The following is a 17351-nucleotide window of genomic DNA, read 5'->3' on the forward strand; positions in this document are numbered from 1 at the left end:
GCATTAGTTGGTAGATTAATCTGCAACTATTTTGACATTTGATTAATCCATTAAGATATTTGTTCAGGCTAAAGGGCCAACACCTCCAGCTTCTCAACTCTGAGGACTTACTGATTTTCTTGAAGGTCTTTTGTGCTACTTTTGAAACTGGGTGCACAAAAACAGCTGCGTTTGTCCGTCTTTGCTCTGCTTCACCACAGCAAGCGGCAACGTGACAGAGAGACACTGAGGGGTTGAAAGTGTTTTGGGAATCATGTTCAGCAATGTTGCTTTGGTTTGATGGTTGACACGGTGGTTGGCGATCCCCAAACAGGCCTCCAATGCTGCAGACTTGGACTTTCCTTTACGTCAAACCCTGTGTCTTTGAGCTGCACACTTTACAGCAACTGGTTTCTTTCCGGAGACAACACGAGTACCTCTGGAGAGTACTTTTAGTTTGGGTTTGTTTGACTGGAATATAGTTACATGTCCAAAAATAATCACAATGCAAATACCAAAATAGGTCTGATGGATATTTCCAGTAGAGGTAACATGTGATGTCAGTGTGATGTGAAACATCGCCACTATCAAGGTGTTTATAGAGTTCTTATCTATTGGCGGCGTGTTTGTGTATGGAGGCACTGTGACTGCAGTATACATCCATACATGACGCCCAGGCCCCGCAGAGTAAACACACAGGCCACATTGTTGGGAAGGCATCCATTAAAGACGAAGCATCGAGGCTGGCTGATGGCGACCTATGATAAAACTTACACTGCCTCGAGGCACCGTGAGACTCAAAACTAGGAGCCACAAGCATGAATCGACGCACAGTATGTGTTTGTTGGAGCTTTAACACCAATTAGTCCCATGGAATAAGTACAGTACAGAGTGCACTTTACACGGCACAGCACATTCTTCTTCTTTCATTTTGAACCGTGTCATGTTTTGAACACATGTGTGGAAAGTAACTACATACATTTACTCAAGTACTGTACTCAATTAGGATTTTCAAGTACTCATACTGACAGTTTTTGTAACTATTTTAAGGTTTAAGATGACATTTGGTTCAGACGTCCATGCACCATCGTGAGGTCAAGATTACAATTTGTCCGATAGTTTAGTTTGTGACTTTGTATCGGCCTCATCTGTACTTTGTGCTTTATACTAATACACGAATGTTAGCAGGTCAACATGATAGTGAAGAAGGTAAAGGTTATACCTGCTTAACATCAGCATGTTAGCGCAGTATTTAAAGTAGTTAACATGCTGCTGACTTTTTAATGCATCAGAAAGGTTTCTGCATGTGGCGTAAAGCTAAACTGTTTGTGTCGGCACAGCATGCATATGGTTGAATCCGACATAAAACGCCAATTTTTAGCCTCCAATTTTGCAGCACTGCTAGAAACTATAATGATTGTAAACATGTGGGGGGCTTTATGATGTTCTGTGTGTGTAGCCTGTGTAACCCTGTGTATATGAACCTTGTAACCTTGTTAGGACATGTAATGTTATTACAAAATGATGTAGCCAACTCACGAAATAGTCTAGAAAAAGAGTAAATAAAGTAAAGAGCAAGCAAGAGGAACAAAACTGTATCTGATAGAATTGCTCTGCAGGTGTCTTGCAGTTCTCAGTCTTTGCCTCTGCACGTCAAACAAACACCACGATCATTCTGTGTTGAATCTTTGTGTGGCGTAAGTAAGTATCATTCTTACAGCTCTTCAGATGTGTTGAAGACTTCTACATCCTGATTTACCTCCTGGGATTATTTGGTCAAACAGGGCAATAACAGTTCCCTCTGATGCTAAAATATCCTGCACGTTAAAGGAAGTTTGGCTGTAGCCGTGCGTCCTCCTGTGATCAACAGCAGCATGTTTCTTTCTCCAGGAAAGCTTCACAACAGAGCTGCTTCTTTCCTGAAAGGCACTCTAAGCTTTGATTTGAATGTACTGACGAACATGAGCTGTCTCTGACAGGACGTTCAGCACAGGCGGCCACAAAGCCACAGATGTATGAAGCTCATGTCTCCTTTCAGATTTCAGATGATCTTTGTGACAGTTTGTTTGTTGTTTTGTGAAACCTAGAAAAAAGAGGTGAGTGGGAGTCTCGAGAAAGACATTCAGGAAACTGTCAACTTCCTTGTTTGTCAGAAACAGGTTGTTTTCTTCTCTTCTGTCTCCTCTTCTCTCGTATTGTCGCACACCATGCAGGCAATCTGCAACGTTTCCATCTTGCACGTCAATGTTTTTATCAGTTTAACACTGTGTGAGGATTTCCAGTGGTGGAAGAAATACTCAGATCCTTTACTTAACTACACTTCTTTAGCAAAGAGAAAAACATGTTTCTGCTGTTTTGACTTCAGAGGAACAACATGTGTGATTCACTTAGACACGTGTAAAGAGCCACACCAGATTGGTCAGCTGGTGATCGCCAATTAAAAGGGAAGCAGACACGGTAGAGGAGGCAGATGGGAGGAAGGAGTGTCACTCAACAGTCTTTCTCAGTGAAAGTGAGATTTCTTCAGTGTGGAGTTGGAAAATGTACACAAATCTCATGTTCTGGTGGCAGTCGCTGAGGTCAGACACTACTGCAGGGCTATCAGGGTTACATTTGTCACACTTGTTGAAGCAAGTGGAAGCACAGCTTTGTTGTTGCTGTTTCCTTGTGAAAATACGGCGCACGAGAGCTTGTTCTTTCTCCAAATGGCGGATGAAAGCCTCTTGAGTCTTGATACTGGCTCCTACAGTAAACCAGGTCCAAACTGGCTTCAAGTTCAGCTGCAGAAACCTTATTTGTCATAATTGATAAGTGCTCTTTAACTTCTAAATCAGCATTCTTGCACTCCATGGTTTCTTGCATTGCTAGCCAATGAAGCACATGATTGAATAAAAATCTTGGGACGCCCTCGACAAGAACATGATACGTCTCAAGAGGTTCACACAGATATACGATACATTCGTCTTTACTTTTCAACAACTGATAACAGCAGAAGCCGGTAATATTGGTTGGTTTTGGTGACTTGCGAGTGAAAAGACATCTGGGCTCCTCTCAAACTAAAGTGTTTCTGGAGTTTCGCTCCAACTACTTTTCAGCAACGTGGTTGTTCAGGATTCTTCAGGACTCTTGAGTTTACAGCCATGCTCGTGTCTCTGTGAGGCTGTTCTCATGCACCGCAGGGCTTTAAGATAAATGCAAGAGGATTCATCCACTGGGACTCCCTGGTAATGTCTGGACAACATGTTGTGGTTATCCATTTAATAGTTGTCGAGATATTTTAGTCTGAACCAAAGTGGTGGACCGACAGTCCCGAGAGCCACGCGGCTCTCATGGCGAAACCGAAGAAAACCATTTACATACATCACAGTTACGAGAGAGAATCCACCGCATAATGTTTACTTCTGTCTTACTTACCGACTTTATTCTATAAAGAGATAAGAGACGAGGTGCAGAGGCCTTGGTCCGGTTTGAAACCCGTGAAATCATAAATCCACTGCGGAGACATTGAGGCCGGCCGGGCCAGCAGGACGCCTGACAGAGGCCTCTTTGTGTGTTGATGTACAGCATGTTCTGTACAGTCCTGCAGATCCTTTCATGTACATCACACCTCCAGTGATCTATTGAGAACGACTACTGATCCACAACCACATCATGAACATTTCCCAGAACTGGGGGATTTTCTATTTCACGCATGAGTAGCTCGTGTGGGACAGGCCAAGTAGCTTCATGAACTGTAATGAAGCTAATTTATGCTGTTTTTGAAAGGAGTGTAATGAGTTTGGATATAATGTAAACAGGTACTATAGACTGACGATGAGAAATGTTCATTATTTAGCCTTAAAGCCATGAAACAAGCGGATGGTGTGGTCCAGATATCCCACTCTGTTCTGCTTCCCTTTGACATCCGGCCTCTCTTTTTTCTCCCCAGCAGTTTTCTTTAGTGCTTTATTGGCCTTTGACTCCCATTTGCTTCACACTCTCCTGCTCTGTTCACATTGCAGCACGACGAGGAAGTTACGTTAGAGCAGAGGAGAAAGATAATTAGAGTAGAACAGAGGACAACAAAGAAGGACGTAGCGGAAGCGAAACAGAAGAGAGATAAGTAGAGCAGAAACGACTCGTGAAGTGAGATCAAACGGCATCAGTCACCATCCATCACCTGTGCCAGTCCAGAGGAAGTGACTCAGCAAAGTGGCAAGAAAACATAAACTTTAAAACAATTAAAGGGGCACTCCACCCAAGTCGTGCTGGTTTACTGCAGCAGGCGGGGAGGCTCTGACGATAAGATGCTATTTGTTGCATTAGCGAAAATGTAGGATGCAGTTTTTCTTATAAATAAATCAAGTACTTGGTCCTGGACGACTGTTAGACTGAGTAAGTGGATTTAAGACGTCACTTTTCGTGTTCAAATTCAGATTCAGAACATTTTGCACGCCTGCTACATAAACTCTTGACATAAGCAGCTGGCAAACATGCAGTTACTTCTCTTTTACACCCGATGCTCAGGCACAGCTGGGTCATTAATGTCCACAGGAAATGACTTTGTAGGTATTTGTTTGTGTGGAGAAAAGAACAACCACATCGTGAGCTGTGCTGTTGTGATCGCAGGAGGAACCGGCTGAGAGTCTCTCACTCACTGCAGACGCAGCGTTCTGACCATTAACGGCTCTTTGGAGCAAAGCCTCCATGAGGTGTGTCGGGCACGATGATGGACTCAGTAGTGCGTACAAGCCATAACATAACACACAAAGAAGAAAGAAGCAGAACAAAGTATTAATTATTGTGGAGGAACGCAGGCTGCAAAATATTCAAAAAGTCACGCATCATGGTGCGTGTTGCAAATGTTTACTGAGGAAGGAAGTGAACTCGACACATTTGTTAGGCCGGAAGAACACATGGAATGTGTTTAAGTGTGAGACGCTGCTGGACGTAAACAGAACTTTGTTTGTCTAGAAGTAAACTCCACAGATTACATTTAAATATCTTTACGGTTTAAAATGACCTCGCTGCACAGAGCAACGTGTACCTTGCATTAGCATGTAGCTCAGGTGCTAGTACTAGATGCTCATAGAGAAAGACTCTGACGTTGGGGTACACAGATGAAGATCGTTTGACTTGCAGATCATTGTTGCCTTTTTCTGTCCTCCCCTGTCTCAACAATCACCTCCCTGCTCCTCCCTGAATCACACATTTGTTTGTTCATGAAGCTTCCTGAGTCGCTTTGCATCCACATGAGACACGGATGCAAATCAACAGTCCCGAAGCTCAGACGGCCCAAGATATTTATCTAAATGCATCAGCATCATTCACTGTATTCTGTCAGTCATTTCCTGACGCGTCACGATGTTTATTCTCTTTTGGTTTGTTCATTAATGATATCTAATATTACCCCATTTGGGTTATTTTACAATCTCACCAAGACAATACTTTTTACATTTGCTCAAGCCCAATACATTTAACTAAACAAAAACTAAATAATCGCATTAAACACGTGGTGCTGTGTGATTTAATGGCACCTTTTAATGAGAATAAAATAAACGTTCCTTCGTTTAATTCCTCCACCTTAAAACCCTGCAGGAAATGCTGGTTGTTCATGGAAAGATGCACTCACGCGTGTTTATTTTGCTGGAATTAACTTGACACATTTTGATTGAAACATAACTTTATTGTAAAAAAACCTCGTCTCTCTCTGTCTCTGTAGAAAAGGACTACAGCAGCCTCTGTGAGCGGCAGCCCATCGGACGGTTCTTGTTCAGGCAGTTCTGTGAGACTCGTCCCGAACTGAGGCGCTGCGTCAAGTTCCTGGACGCTGTGGTAAGAAGTGTGTGTGTGTGTGTGTGTGTGTTTGTGTGTGTGTGTGTGTGTGTGTGTGTGTGTGTTTAAGAGTTTTGTCTCTAATGCCCTTTTCCATGACTACTAGTGTGGAAACACAAAAAGAAGGAAGTGTGAGTGTGTGTGTGTGTGTGTGTGTGTGTGTGTGTGTGTGTGTGTGTGTGTGTGTGTGTGTGTGTGTGTGTGTGTGTGTGTGTGTGTGTGTGTGTGTGTGTGTGTGTGTGTGTGTGTGTGTGTGTGTGCGTGAGAATGAGGGAGGGTGATGGGGGTCTCAAGGACTTGTGTTTCTTTCTTCCTCGAAACGCTTCTCAATTCCTGTTAATGGAGGGAGGCATGTGGGTGTTTTCTCGTTTTCTTCCCACCTGAAAATCATCCTCAGTTTATATCAAATTAAAAAAATAAAGAGGTTTGATGAAGACGAGGGTAAGGGTGGATGAAAAGGTAGCGTGTTTCCGGAATTAAAAAAGTAACAGACACATGTGGATAAGGTTACAACTTGTTCACCTTGTGATACAGAAAAGTCCCTTCACGATGGAAATCATCTTCTTCCACTCAAAACGGTCCAAAGTATGTTCTGTGAATTATCCAGGGAATGAGGAAACCTTTTCTTGAACTAAAGGCTTTTAAATATAATTAAATGAATCTTCATCGTACTGTGTTGGAGGCAGACGTCTAAAAGACAACCACAAATAAAAAACCTAAACTCTCTGCATGGGTAGATACACGACAGGTAAGTGGGGGAATATGTCTGCTTGTGATTGTGGTGAACTGACCCTTTAAACAACTGTACACTGTTCAGCTGGTTCTCTTGTAGGACCTTTGATGCAGGAAGTTTATTAACCTGAAATGTTGGAGTGAGGAAGAGGAGGAGGAGGAGGAAGAGGAGGAAGTGAAGTTTAATATCTGTTTAATGAAATACAGGAACTCTTGATTTCTGGAGAGAAAACTGCGTCAGTGTCTCGACCTTTCTTCTACCTCCCATGATGTATCCGTGGAACACACACACACACACACACCTACACACACGCACACACACACGCACACACACACACACTCCGTAGAGAATAAAACAAGAGTGTGACTGAAACATTCCTCAAGTGAGCAGAGCGAGCAGTGAGCTGTTCACTGTGACAGAGGAGGTTAACAGAAAGTGTGTGTGTGTGTGTGTGTGTGTGTGTGTGTGTGTGTGTGTGTGTGTGTGTGTGTGTGTGTGTGTGTGTGTGTGTGTGTGTGTGTGTGTGTGTGTGTGTGTGTGTGTGTGTGTGTGTGGGTGGTCCCATTCATTCTTCTTCTGGGTGCACAGATGATAAATAATTAACCATGGTTTCCTCCTTCACTCTTTACAGGTACTTGTACATTATTTGAGTATTTTCATTTTTCTTCATACTTCCACTCCGCTACATTTATTTTCCAAAATGAGTGACATGTACTTTGCAGATTTAGATTATTAATATAAATCAACTAATCAAACTTTACAAGTGATCACAAGTATATTCAGTAATTAAAATGAGCTTTAATTGTCTTTAGTTTCTGACCAAATACCACCAGAAGTAAAGTTTTAGTAAGTAGAAAGAAAACGCAAGTTCTTACAATTCATCTTGAGGGGAACACGGGTGACATGAATTCATGGAAAGACATCCAGAAGTTTCATTTTCATTTCATTCAAAGCCACAAATGGAATCCATAATTATTTGTAACAATGTTTGCACAATGTTGACCTTGCTGGTTTTGAAATGGCGACTTTGTGCAGGACGTCCCGTGTTGCACAAGCGACGATTTTAGTGACGATTCTCTCAGACCGAGCGGTGGGCTGCGGTGGGCTGCGGTGTTTCAGCTCCACCTTTTAGAATCGGCTCAGCTCGCTTTGAACCGCAACCTGAGGTGATACCAAAGAAAAGTGTCAGGTACCAGGTGCTGTCCACAACGAGCGAGTAGAGTCGAGTTGCATCGGGACGTGCCATACCCTGCAGTTAGACTTCTTAGATACCTGATTAGATTTTGAAGACACATGATGAAGGCAAACAAAAGAAAACTTGTTAGCATAGCAGCGTTAATGCTCAAAATAACCCACAATGCAACATTACATTTGTGTGATTTCCATTTGAAAAGAATCTGCTGTTGTGAAGACATCAAATCGAACAACAAAGCCCTTCTTTTTCAAATGTGATATCCAGAAATCTCCACGTCGTACGTTCGTCAGTCGATCAATGGCTCAGTAATTCTGCGCCGTCAGCTCTGAAGAGTGGAGGTGGAGAGGTTGATGAGGACCTCGTCCATCTCTCCGTCTGTCTGTGAGAAAGCAGCGAGGCTCCAGTCTGACTGACCAGCTCAGCCAAACTGCTTTACAGCTTTCAGTCGTCCAGCGGATACAACTCTCATACGAAGCAATTATGTGCTCTTTTACCCCACAACCGCTTCCCGTCTCTTCTCTGGGAACTCTGCGAGAGGATGAGATGGAGAGGGAAAATGAGATTTGAAACGTCTCCGCTGTCACTTAGCATTAGTTTACAGGCTCCCGCTGTCGGAGGGGAGAGGAAGCACTTTGGAGTTTTCCAGTCAGGCTCAGTTTACTGCAAGTCATTCAGAGGGATGGTTGATGTGAGGGGGAGTAGATACAATCAGTGCATGTACTGCAGGGTGTGGAACAGGCCTCACAATGCTTCAATTAAATCATAAATTGGGTTTTCTGAAGTCAAGGTCTTCAGTGGACACACAGGGTGCTGGGAGCAGAGCTGAGCAATCATTCAATATGACAGTTTATAGACTTTCAGTACATACTCATGATGATATGATCAGATTGTGTCATCATTGAACCAAATAGTCTAAATGAAGGATTTAAAAATATATAAAAACTAACAAAACAAGTCTTTGAAGTTTTTGTTATTCCTCCATGCCGGCGACAACTGAGGCCGGAGGCATTATGTTTTCGGGTTGTATGTCCGTACGTACGTCCGTATCGTATGTCTGTACATATATCCTTACGTATATCGTATGTCCGTACGCATATCGTATGTCTGTACATATGTTCGTACGTATATCGTATGTCTGTACGTATATCGTATATCCGTACGTATATCGTATGTCCGTACGTATATCGTATGTCCGTACGCATATCGTATGTCCGTACGCATATTGTATGTCCGTACGTATATCGTATATCCGTACGTATATCGTATGTCCGTACGTATATCGTATGTCCGTACGCATATTGTATGTCCGTACGTATATCGTATGTCCGTACGTATATCGTATATCCGTACGTATATCGTATATCCGTACGTATATCGTATGTCCGTACGTATATCGTATGTCCGTACGCATATTGTATGTCCGTACGTATATCGTATGTCCGTACGTATATCGTATATCCGTACGTATATCGTATGTCCGTACGTATATCGTATGTCCGTACGCATATTGTATGTCCGTACGTATATCGTATGTCTGTACATCGTACGTACATGTGAACGTGATATCTCATGAATGCCTTGAAGCACAATTTGGCACAAACATCCAGTTGGGATGAAATGATTAGAATTTGGTGGACAAAAGGTCAAAGGTTAAGGTCACTGTGAACTCACAAAACATGTGTTTGGCCATAACTATTTTTTAACCATTTTTAAAAGAATGAAATTATGAAGTGATGACATTTTGGAGAGAGATGGATGTAAACTGCAACATAAACGGTAATTCTAAAGACTTTTTACTGACGTAATTCATAACCTGTTTAATTTTGCGTACACTTTTAAAAATAGATATTGGATTAAAATGTAGATTCAAATTGTGCAGCGGATTTGAACCATATTGCAAAGCTCCAGCTGTACAAACTGCCAAACCTGAGGAACTGAGAGGCGATTAGGACGGAGGTCATGTAGGAACTGACGGTCACCTCCGGCTTTTCGCACTCATTTAGACTTGATGTGTTTCCCTGCAGGCGGAGTACGAGGTGACTCCAGATGAGAAGAGGAAGGACTGCGGGCAGGATGTCGTCGACAAATACTTCAACCCAAAGGTACCTGCTGCTTTCATGGACCTCTGTCACTTTCTGTGTTTCCCTGCAGGTAGACATTCTCAACTGATTTGGTAAATAGTCAGCACTGATTTAGCGTGAGGTAACCTCTAAGACAGTAGCTTCTATTTAAGCATCTTCACACTTTGATTTACGTACAGAAAGTTATTTTGCCCATGTTATGTATGTAGACCCGATGGGCACTTGGAGAGCACAGAACTCCACGAAGGCCGATCTGCTCTGGAGTTTAATGGGTTCTTCTATGACCCATTCTGCACCCTTCCACCAAGTTTCATGAATATCGGGTTTTTCTGTAAACCTGCTGACAAACAGACAAACCCATAAACCGAAACAAAAACTTCCTCCTTCGCAGAGTTAAACGTAAACTTGAGTAATGTCAGTAATTTGCATTATTATTAAGTAAATGTGTCAGAACTAGTCAAATTGCTCCGTCATGTCTGCTGTCCCGGGCAGGTCGAAGTTGTATTTCCTGATTATTCTCTCTCGCTGTGTGCTTCAGTTTTTCAGCTGCATCTGCATCTGTTTGCGTTCAAGTCTGAACACGCAGAAGTCTGCAGAGTGACGGAGATAATAATCTATTCTGCACCTTCCTAAACCCAGTTCATCCAGCTTTCTTCTGTGAGTTTACTGTCAGAGTTGAGTCACTGTGTTTACCTGGACTTAATGTGTTTTTTTGCGGTGCAGTCGGAGGACCATGTGCCCGAGGTGGAGGAGCCCATGATGGCTCAGTGCACCGAGAGGCTGCAGCAAGAGGCCTGCAAAGAGCTCTTCAAGGACTGTGCCAAGTAAGATCACAGGGGACGCATCTGCGCTGGTTTATTTTGGTCCAGCAGTTTTGTTTAGCTCCTTTCAGAAGAAAATAATTGTGGCATTGTTCGGTCAGAGACGCCATGTCCTTGGAAATGTAATGAAAATGATTTATTGCATGATTACACACATATTACACGTGTTGGCTGATATTAAAGGGGTTTCATAATCCCCACCTGTCAATGTAGAGGAACCACAGACCACAATGTAAAGAATTTAATTGAGGCGTTAAATAAATAGATAAAATGGGAAATTACGTCATTTTTTTTTCATAGAACATTTGATTTTCCCCACGAGGGTCCGCGCTGATGATGCCGGATCACCAAAACGGTCCAATATATGAGTTACCACACAATCTGTGACACACAATAACAATTCATTGTGAAGTTTTCTTGGTCAAAATGACCAACGGTAAACACAGACTGTGCTGCAAAACAAAATGAAATAAAAGGATGTGTGTTCGACTTCCCTGAGAGAACGTTGTCATTTATTTGGGGAAACAACATGATACGAGATGAAGGCAAACAGTTGTAGGCAAGGTTTCACTGAATTTAATCAGAACAGGTTCGAATTGTGTAAATGTACCAGATTAGATCCATTTTCCTTTAAATAAAACATCTTTTCTCCAGATGGGAAACAATGTTAGCTCTCATCCCAAAACACCCTCGCCCTCATCCCTCTCTCTGTGAGCTTTCTGTTTTATAAACATTAAAGACATCCCGTGGTGCGGCTACAATTATAAACAATTAACACTGACCTGAATGTCGTCTCTGTCTCGGCTTCAGGTTTTTAAGTCTTAAGGCTCAAGTACATTTCTTCCAAGTCATGAGTCTCTGCGCTGTTGAAGTGGACTGAGTCGCAGATCTTTTTTGTTGTTGCTAGAAGTCGTCAAATTTGCGATTTGAGTCCAATTAACGAGTTCTGACTTTTGTGGACACATATCCCAGCATGCAATGCCCCTCAACAAGCTTAATGAGCGGCATCAGTGAGTTTGTGTTTTAGTGGTAAAGGATGTTCGGGCTGTTTGCTACCTGAGAGGACTAAAGTACCTGCAGAGAAACACGGTCTGTGACGTCGGCTCTTGCTTTAGTAACTCTGGATGTGTTCTCCAGTATTTCTCATTTGAGGAAGTTCAGTTCTTAACGGTTGAGAGCACTGAGCATGTCGGCTGCTGATGTCCTTAGAAAAAAGAAGACATGTAAATGACTCATGGTGCAGTCAGGACTCCGAAGAAAGAGGAACATACAGAAGTCATTCTAAAATAATTCTAATGGACGACTTGTTTTGTTTTTGATAAAGACGAGTTAATTGTTCATTCTATAAACACTCACACGTTGAGCACCGTCCTCTCTGTTCATGCTTGTTGTGGAGGCATGAGGCAGCGCAGATGCTCATGTTTGTTTTTCAAGCCAGATCAAGTACAAGACGTGAGTAATGTTCTACTCTGCTGCACAGTTTCAACTCTGCAAGCTCTGCATTTTCTGCCAGTTTCTTTATATGTCTGGGAGGAAGGTGAAGGAGGACGCTGGGGATAATCTACATTCTTCTTTTTTTCATCATCTCCCATGAAGTCCCTCACAACTCTTATAGTGTGAATTCTCAATTGAATTCAAACCAATATCAATAATATCAATCAGTGTGACTGTGACCTTCATGACAGTAAATCCTTCCTGTATTAGCTCACTGCAGCAGCTCCTACAGGCAGAATATCGCCTGAGTTAATCTCCTTCCTCAGGAGATTATTCAACAGAAACATTAATCCAGATGCTTTCTTTCATTTGAAATTGGGCCGATCACATTTATGTTCCTTTCTTCCAAAGCGTCACAGTGAGAAACACTTGACTGAACAACATTTTAAGGTCAAACCTGAATAACAAAGAAGTGAAGCTAAACGGGGCGGGACAATGTACCTCTGAGAGAAGAATCACCACATCTGTTCTGTTCGACTCAATTCATCAGCAAAACAACGCATTCTTATAATCATAATAATAATAAGCTTTATTTGTATAGCAACTTTCATACAAGAATTGCAGCCCAAAGCTTTTACAGTACAATAATCACAGTGTTGATGTAAATGGGAAATAGCATAAAATGGTATAAAATAGCAGAATTAAAATGGTATAAAATAGCAGAATTAAAATAATATAAAATAGCAGAATTAAAATATAAAATAGCAGAATTAAAATAATATAAAATAGCAAAATTAAAATGGTATAAAATAGCAGAATTAAAATAGTATAAAATAGCAGAATTAAAATATAAAATAGCAGAATTAAAATATAAAAGAGCAGAATTAAAATAATATAAAATAGCAGAATTAAAATATAAAAGAGCAGAATTAAAATAATATAAAATAGCAGAATTAAAATAGTATAAAATAGCAGAATTAAAATAATATAAAATAGCAGAATTAAAATATAAAATAGCAGAATTAAAATAATATAAAATAGCAGAATTAAAATAATATAAAATAGCAGAATTAAAATAGTATAAAATAGCAGAATTAAAATAATATAAAATAGCAAAATTTAAATAATATAAAATAGCAGAATTAAAATAATATAAAATAGCAGAATTAAAATGGTACAAAATAGCAGAATTAAAATAGTATAAAATAGCAGAATTAAAATATAAAATAGCAGAATTAAAATGGTATAAAATAGCAGAATTAAAATAGTATAAAATAGCAGAATTAAAATATAAAATAGCAGAATTAAAATAGTATAAAATAGCAGAATTAAAATATAAAATAGCAGAATTAAAATAATATAAAATAGCAAAATTTAAATAATCTAAAATAGCATTGGAAGTCATGCCAAGTTTCCCTCTCTGTGCTGGGATTGCTTGATTCGGTATTTGAACAAAATTACAGTTTTTTCTACAAATAAAGGCAAAGACTTGTCCTTTGCGACACTGTTTATAATATATATATATATAATGAAATGACTGTGCTGGGGCTGAAATTTATAATTATATATTAATTTATTGAGAATCTAGTTATAAAATACTTGTACTTGTTTATAAACATAAAGATATGTAGCTCACTATCATAAGACAAACAAAAAGAAAGTTAAGTTTCCAATGAATCGATTGTTTTAGATTATAAAATGACAGACAACACTGAAAGTGACGTGTTTTCTCTGATCAACCAAAGTCCAAAACAGAAAGATAATCAGGTTTTTTATGCTTGGTGATAAAAACTTGATTCAAACGATTCATTAATTATCAAACTTGTTGTTTTCTGTGAAGCATTTAATCAAATATCCACTAACTGAAAGCAAAGCGACTGACATTAAGTGTCTGTAAATAACCTGCAGATGCTCTTTGCTGTGTTTTTCCCAGATTGATCCACGACTACCTGAGCGTGGCGCCCTTCGCAGACTACCTCGACAGCATGTACTACAACAGGTTCCTCCAGTGGAAATGGCTGGAGAGGTAAATAACCTCTCATCATTCTCAAACTTTCTTCTTTTCTTTGTCTGCTGTTTCTCCGCATTATGTACACTTAAGAAAATGCATCATTTCAAAAAACACACACCACTTAAAGGCTTCACTGTGGCCCCACAGTACCAGTAACAACATGCTCAGCAGCACGTTGCCTCATTCCTTCCTCTCGGCGGTGTCCTCATGTCCTCGGGGTTAAAGGAGTAATGTCACCGTTACGTATTACAAGACAGGAGCTTCACGTTGCTCAACTGCAAAGGTTACACAGTTCAGTTTCAGCAGCGAGGAGACGTGTTATGAACGTTAAAAGTAAGTGATTCTACTGTTACAGATAATACCTGAGAAGGTAATTATTGAGTTATGAGGGAGGTGCAGCAGGTAATTCTGGTGTGTAATCCGGTCTCACAGTCAGGAACATTCAAGAAACCTACTGACCAATAAGACAACCCAGTGGGTGTTTGTACGCTGCCTGGATCAGAAAACATGCGATTCAACAAGCAGATGAGCATCTTCACCCACGACGTGAGAACTACCTTTGCAAAGGTGTGCCATATTTCTGTCCGCAAGCCAATCAGAGCAGACGGGGATTTAAACTTAAACTGCGTGTGTCAGACAGGTATGAGCAGGCAGACAGTATGTCAAATAATGTGTTTATTGAACTTTAAAGCATGTAAACGTGTTTAACAAGTATGAACCTGAACATGACCACAACATGTCTACTTCAGTGTTTCATCTATGTGATGCACATATATGGTATTTGTAATTTAAATAACATTAAGAGCCGTTCATCCTGGTTGTTACTGGTGTCTATAAGACAAAGCTGCTGCTCACTGTTATCGCCACTCACTATGAATAAATGAACGTAAACACAAGAGATGGGCTTCTTTACACTGACGGGACAAAGCTAAATATTGTTATAACTCCGCGGGCAGCACAGCGGATCCAGTTTTATGACTGCACACTCGTAATACAGGTATCTCATTTCCTGGTATTTAACCGTACTGACGTAATCCACTACACAGTAGCATACGTGTTAATTTGTTAGTGGAGAAATCAATGTGTCATCACAATAATTGGCTGTTGTGAGTTTGATCCAGTTTGTTTACAGAGAGAGAACGTTTGCCTGAGTCTCAGAGACCTCCGATGGTTCCCAGACTCCACTTTGAGAAGCTCGGTGATGCTGTAAACATGCCGTCTGTCCCGGATTAAACTGGTATTCTTCATAGAATAGCTGAAACAACCCACAATCCCTTTCCATGCACAGGGATCCTCGATTTAGTGACGTAAATACAAAAGATCTGAAGCCACAAGGTGATGAGAAAAAAACTTTTTAAAGAGACAAAACAAAAAGAAGAGACGGTGGAGAGAGATGTTACGTCTGTGTGCCCACCAGGAACACTGTTCTCTTCTTTCTTCTTCACTTACAGCAGCATGAGGACTGTTTCTTCCAGCCCCACAGATAAAATTAAACCCATGTGTCTGACATGTCGGCTTTCCAGGAACTGTGTAAGGGTGACGACCTTGAATTCTTTAGAATTTATCCAGTGGAGATTAAAGTTTTGTTTTTTTCAAACCTCAGGGTCATTGAATTCCCTCCACTGAGGAGCATTTCTAATCCTTCAGCTGCAGCGAAAACATGAAAAACACCACTATAATTGGTGTTAAGATCTTCAATGAAATGACTGCAGAGAAGAGCCGTGAGCTGCTTATGTAATCGCAATTAAATCAAATAAATAAGTAAAATATTCTCTTTACTCAGTGGGCAGCGTGCTAAAGAAATTAAGAAATATTTTTTACTTTTTTGGAAAATTAACGATTTTTTTTTTACATTTTTGGAAAATTAACGAAATATTTTTTACATTTTTGAAAAATAAAAATAGTTTTTACATTTTTGGAAAATTTAAAAAATAGTTTTTACATTTTTGGAAAATTAATAAAATATTTTTTTAATTTGCTTGTTGCTTATTTGTTGCTGAGAGTTCAATAAGAATATTGTTAAAGATCTCATGTCTGTTAAATATGAAGCTACAGCAAGCCTGTTAGCTTAGCTTAGCTTAGCTTAGCATTACACTGCAAGCAGGAAACTAGGTTGAAGAAAAATCTGCATAGCGCTGGGTAATGGCTGATGAGATCATATGCACTGCACATATGATCAGTACCGTGCACTGCGCATATGATCAGTACCGTGCACTTTACATACGATCAGTACCGTGCACTTTACATACAATCAGTACCGTGCACTGCACATACAATCAGTACCGTGCACTGCACATATGATCAGTACCGTGCACTTTACATGTAATCAGTACCGTGCACTGCACATATGATCAGTACCGTGCACTGCACATATGATCAGTACCGTGCACTTTACATATGATCAGTACCGTGCACTGCACATATGATCAGTACCGTGCACTTTACATGTAATCAGTACCGTGCACTGCACATATGATCAGTACCGTGCACTGCACATATGATCAGTACCGTGCACTTTACATGTAATCAGTACCGTGCACTGCACATACGATTAGTACCGTGCAGACTGAATATGAAATCAATGATGATGCTATTACACGCAGACCGTTCACGTCTTCTCTGCGTCACATGAATATAGCAAACAACGTTATCGGCAGAAGATAACGTGGAATGAAAATTGTTTATGACAAATGTAAATCCACATTACAGGCCTACTACTACCGCAGTACGTAAAGCAATTCTTGCTAACATAGAATACATCCAGGCATTTCTCACATACAGCTTTATGTCATGCTTAGTATAAACAGTAGATTATTATGTGATCTTGAACAGAGCCTTTAGTCTCCACTGCTCGACTTAAACGTCTCAATATATTAAGTTAGCGTCTGTTGATCGGACCTCTGAGGAAGTCAATATGGGCCTAAATGCAAGAATACACAAACCAATAAAGCAGTTATTGGAAAACTCAGTGTAAGAACAAGCAGCAGAAGCACCGTCGCAGGTTTATTAAGCTGAAAATGACTCACCCTCTTTTAATGAGCATTTAATTTACCTGCTTCAATGACCAAACCGTCCAAAGGGAGATGAGCGGGGAGCGCCAAGGGACCAGTTCATTGAGGCTGCGGCTCATTACCAGCTCTGTGCTTCATAAACCCATCCGCTGATGACTAACTGTACACTCCAAAGATCACTGCGGCGTTGAAACACGCCAAGCTTTCATGGCAGCAGCCAGTCGCTTTTAATTTGTACATGCCCACCAGCATTCAAATGTACCTTAAAACAC

General features: G+C 40.6%; 1 protein-coding gene across 1 annotated transcript in view; it reads left to right on the forward strand.

Moving 5' to 3' along the window:
• grk6 (G protein-coupled receptor kinase 6) overlaps window positions 1-17351 on the forward strand; it is a 34387-nt gene that overhangs the window by 9479 nt on the left and 7557 nt on the right. The window contains exons 3-6 of the mRNA XM_029447818.1: window positions 5681-5793; window positions 9746-9823; window positions 10526-10626; window positions 13991-14083. Coding sequence (XP_029303678.1) covers window positions 5681-5793; window positions 9746-9823; window positions 10526-10626; window positions 13991-14083 — 385 coding nt within the window. The remainder of the gene's footprint in view (window positions 1-5680; window positions 5794-9745; window positions 9824-10525; window positions 10627-13990; window positions 14084-17351) is intronic.

The sequence above is a fragment of the Cottoperca gobio genome, chromosome 14 (assembly GCF_900634415.1).
Source record: "Cottoperca gobio chromosome 14, fCotGob3.1, whole genome shotgun sequence".
NCBI lineage: Eukaryota > Metazoa > Chordata > Actinopteri > Perciformes > Bovichtidae > Cottoperca > Cottoperca gobio.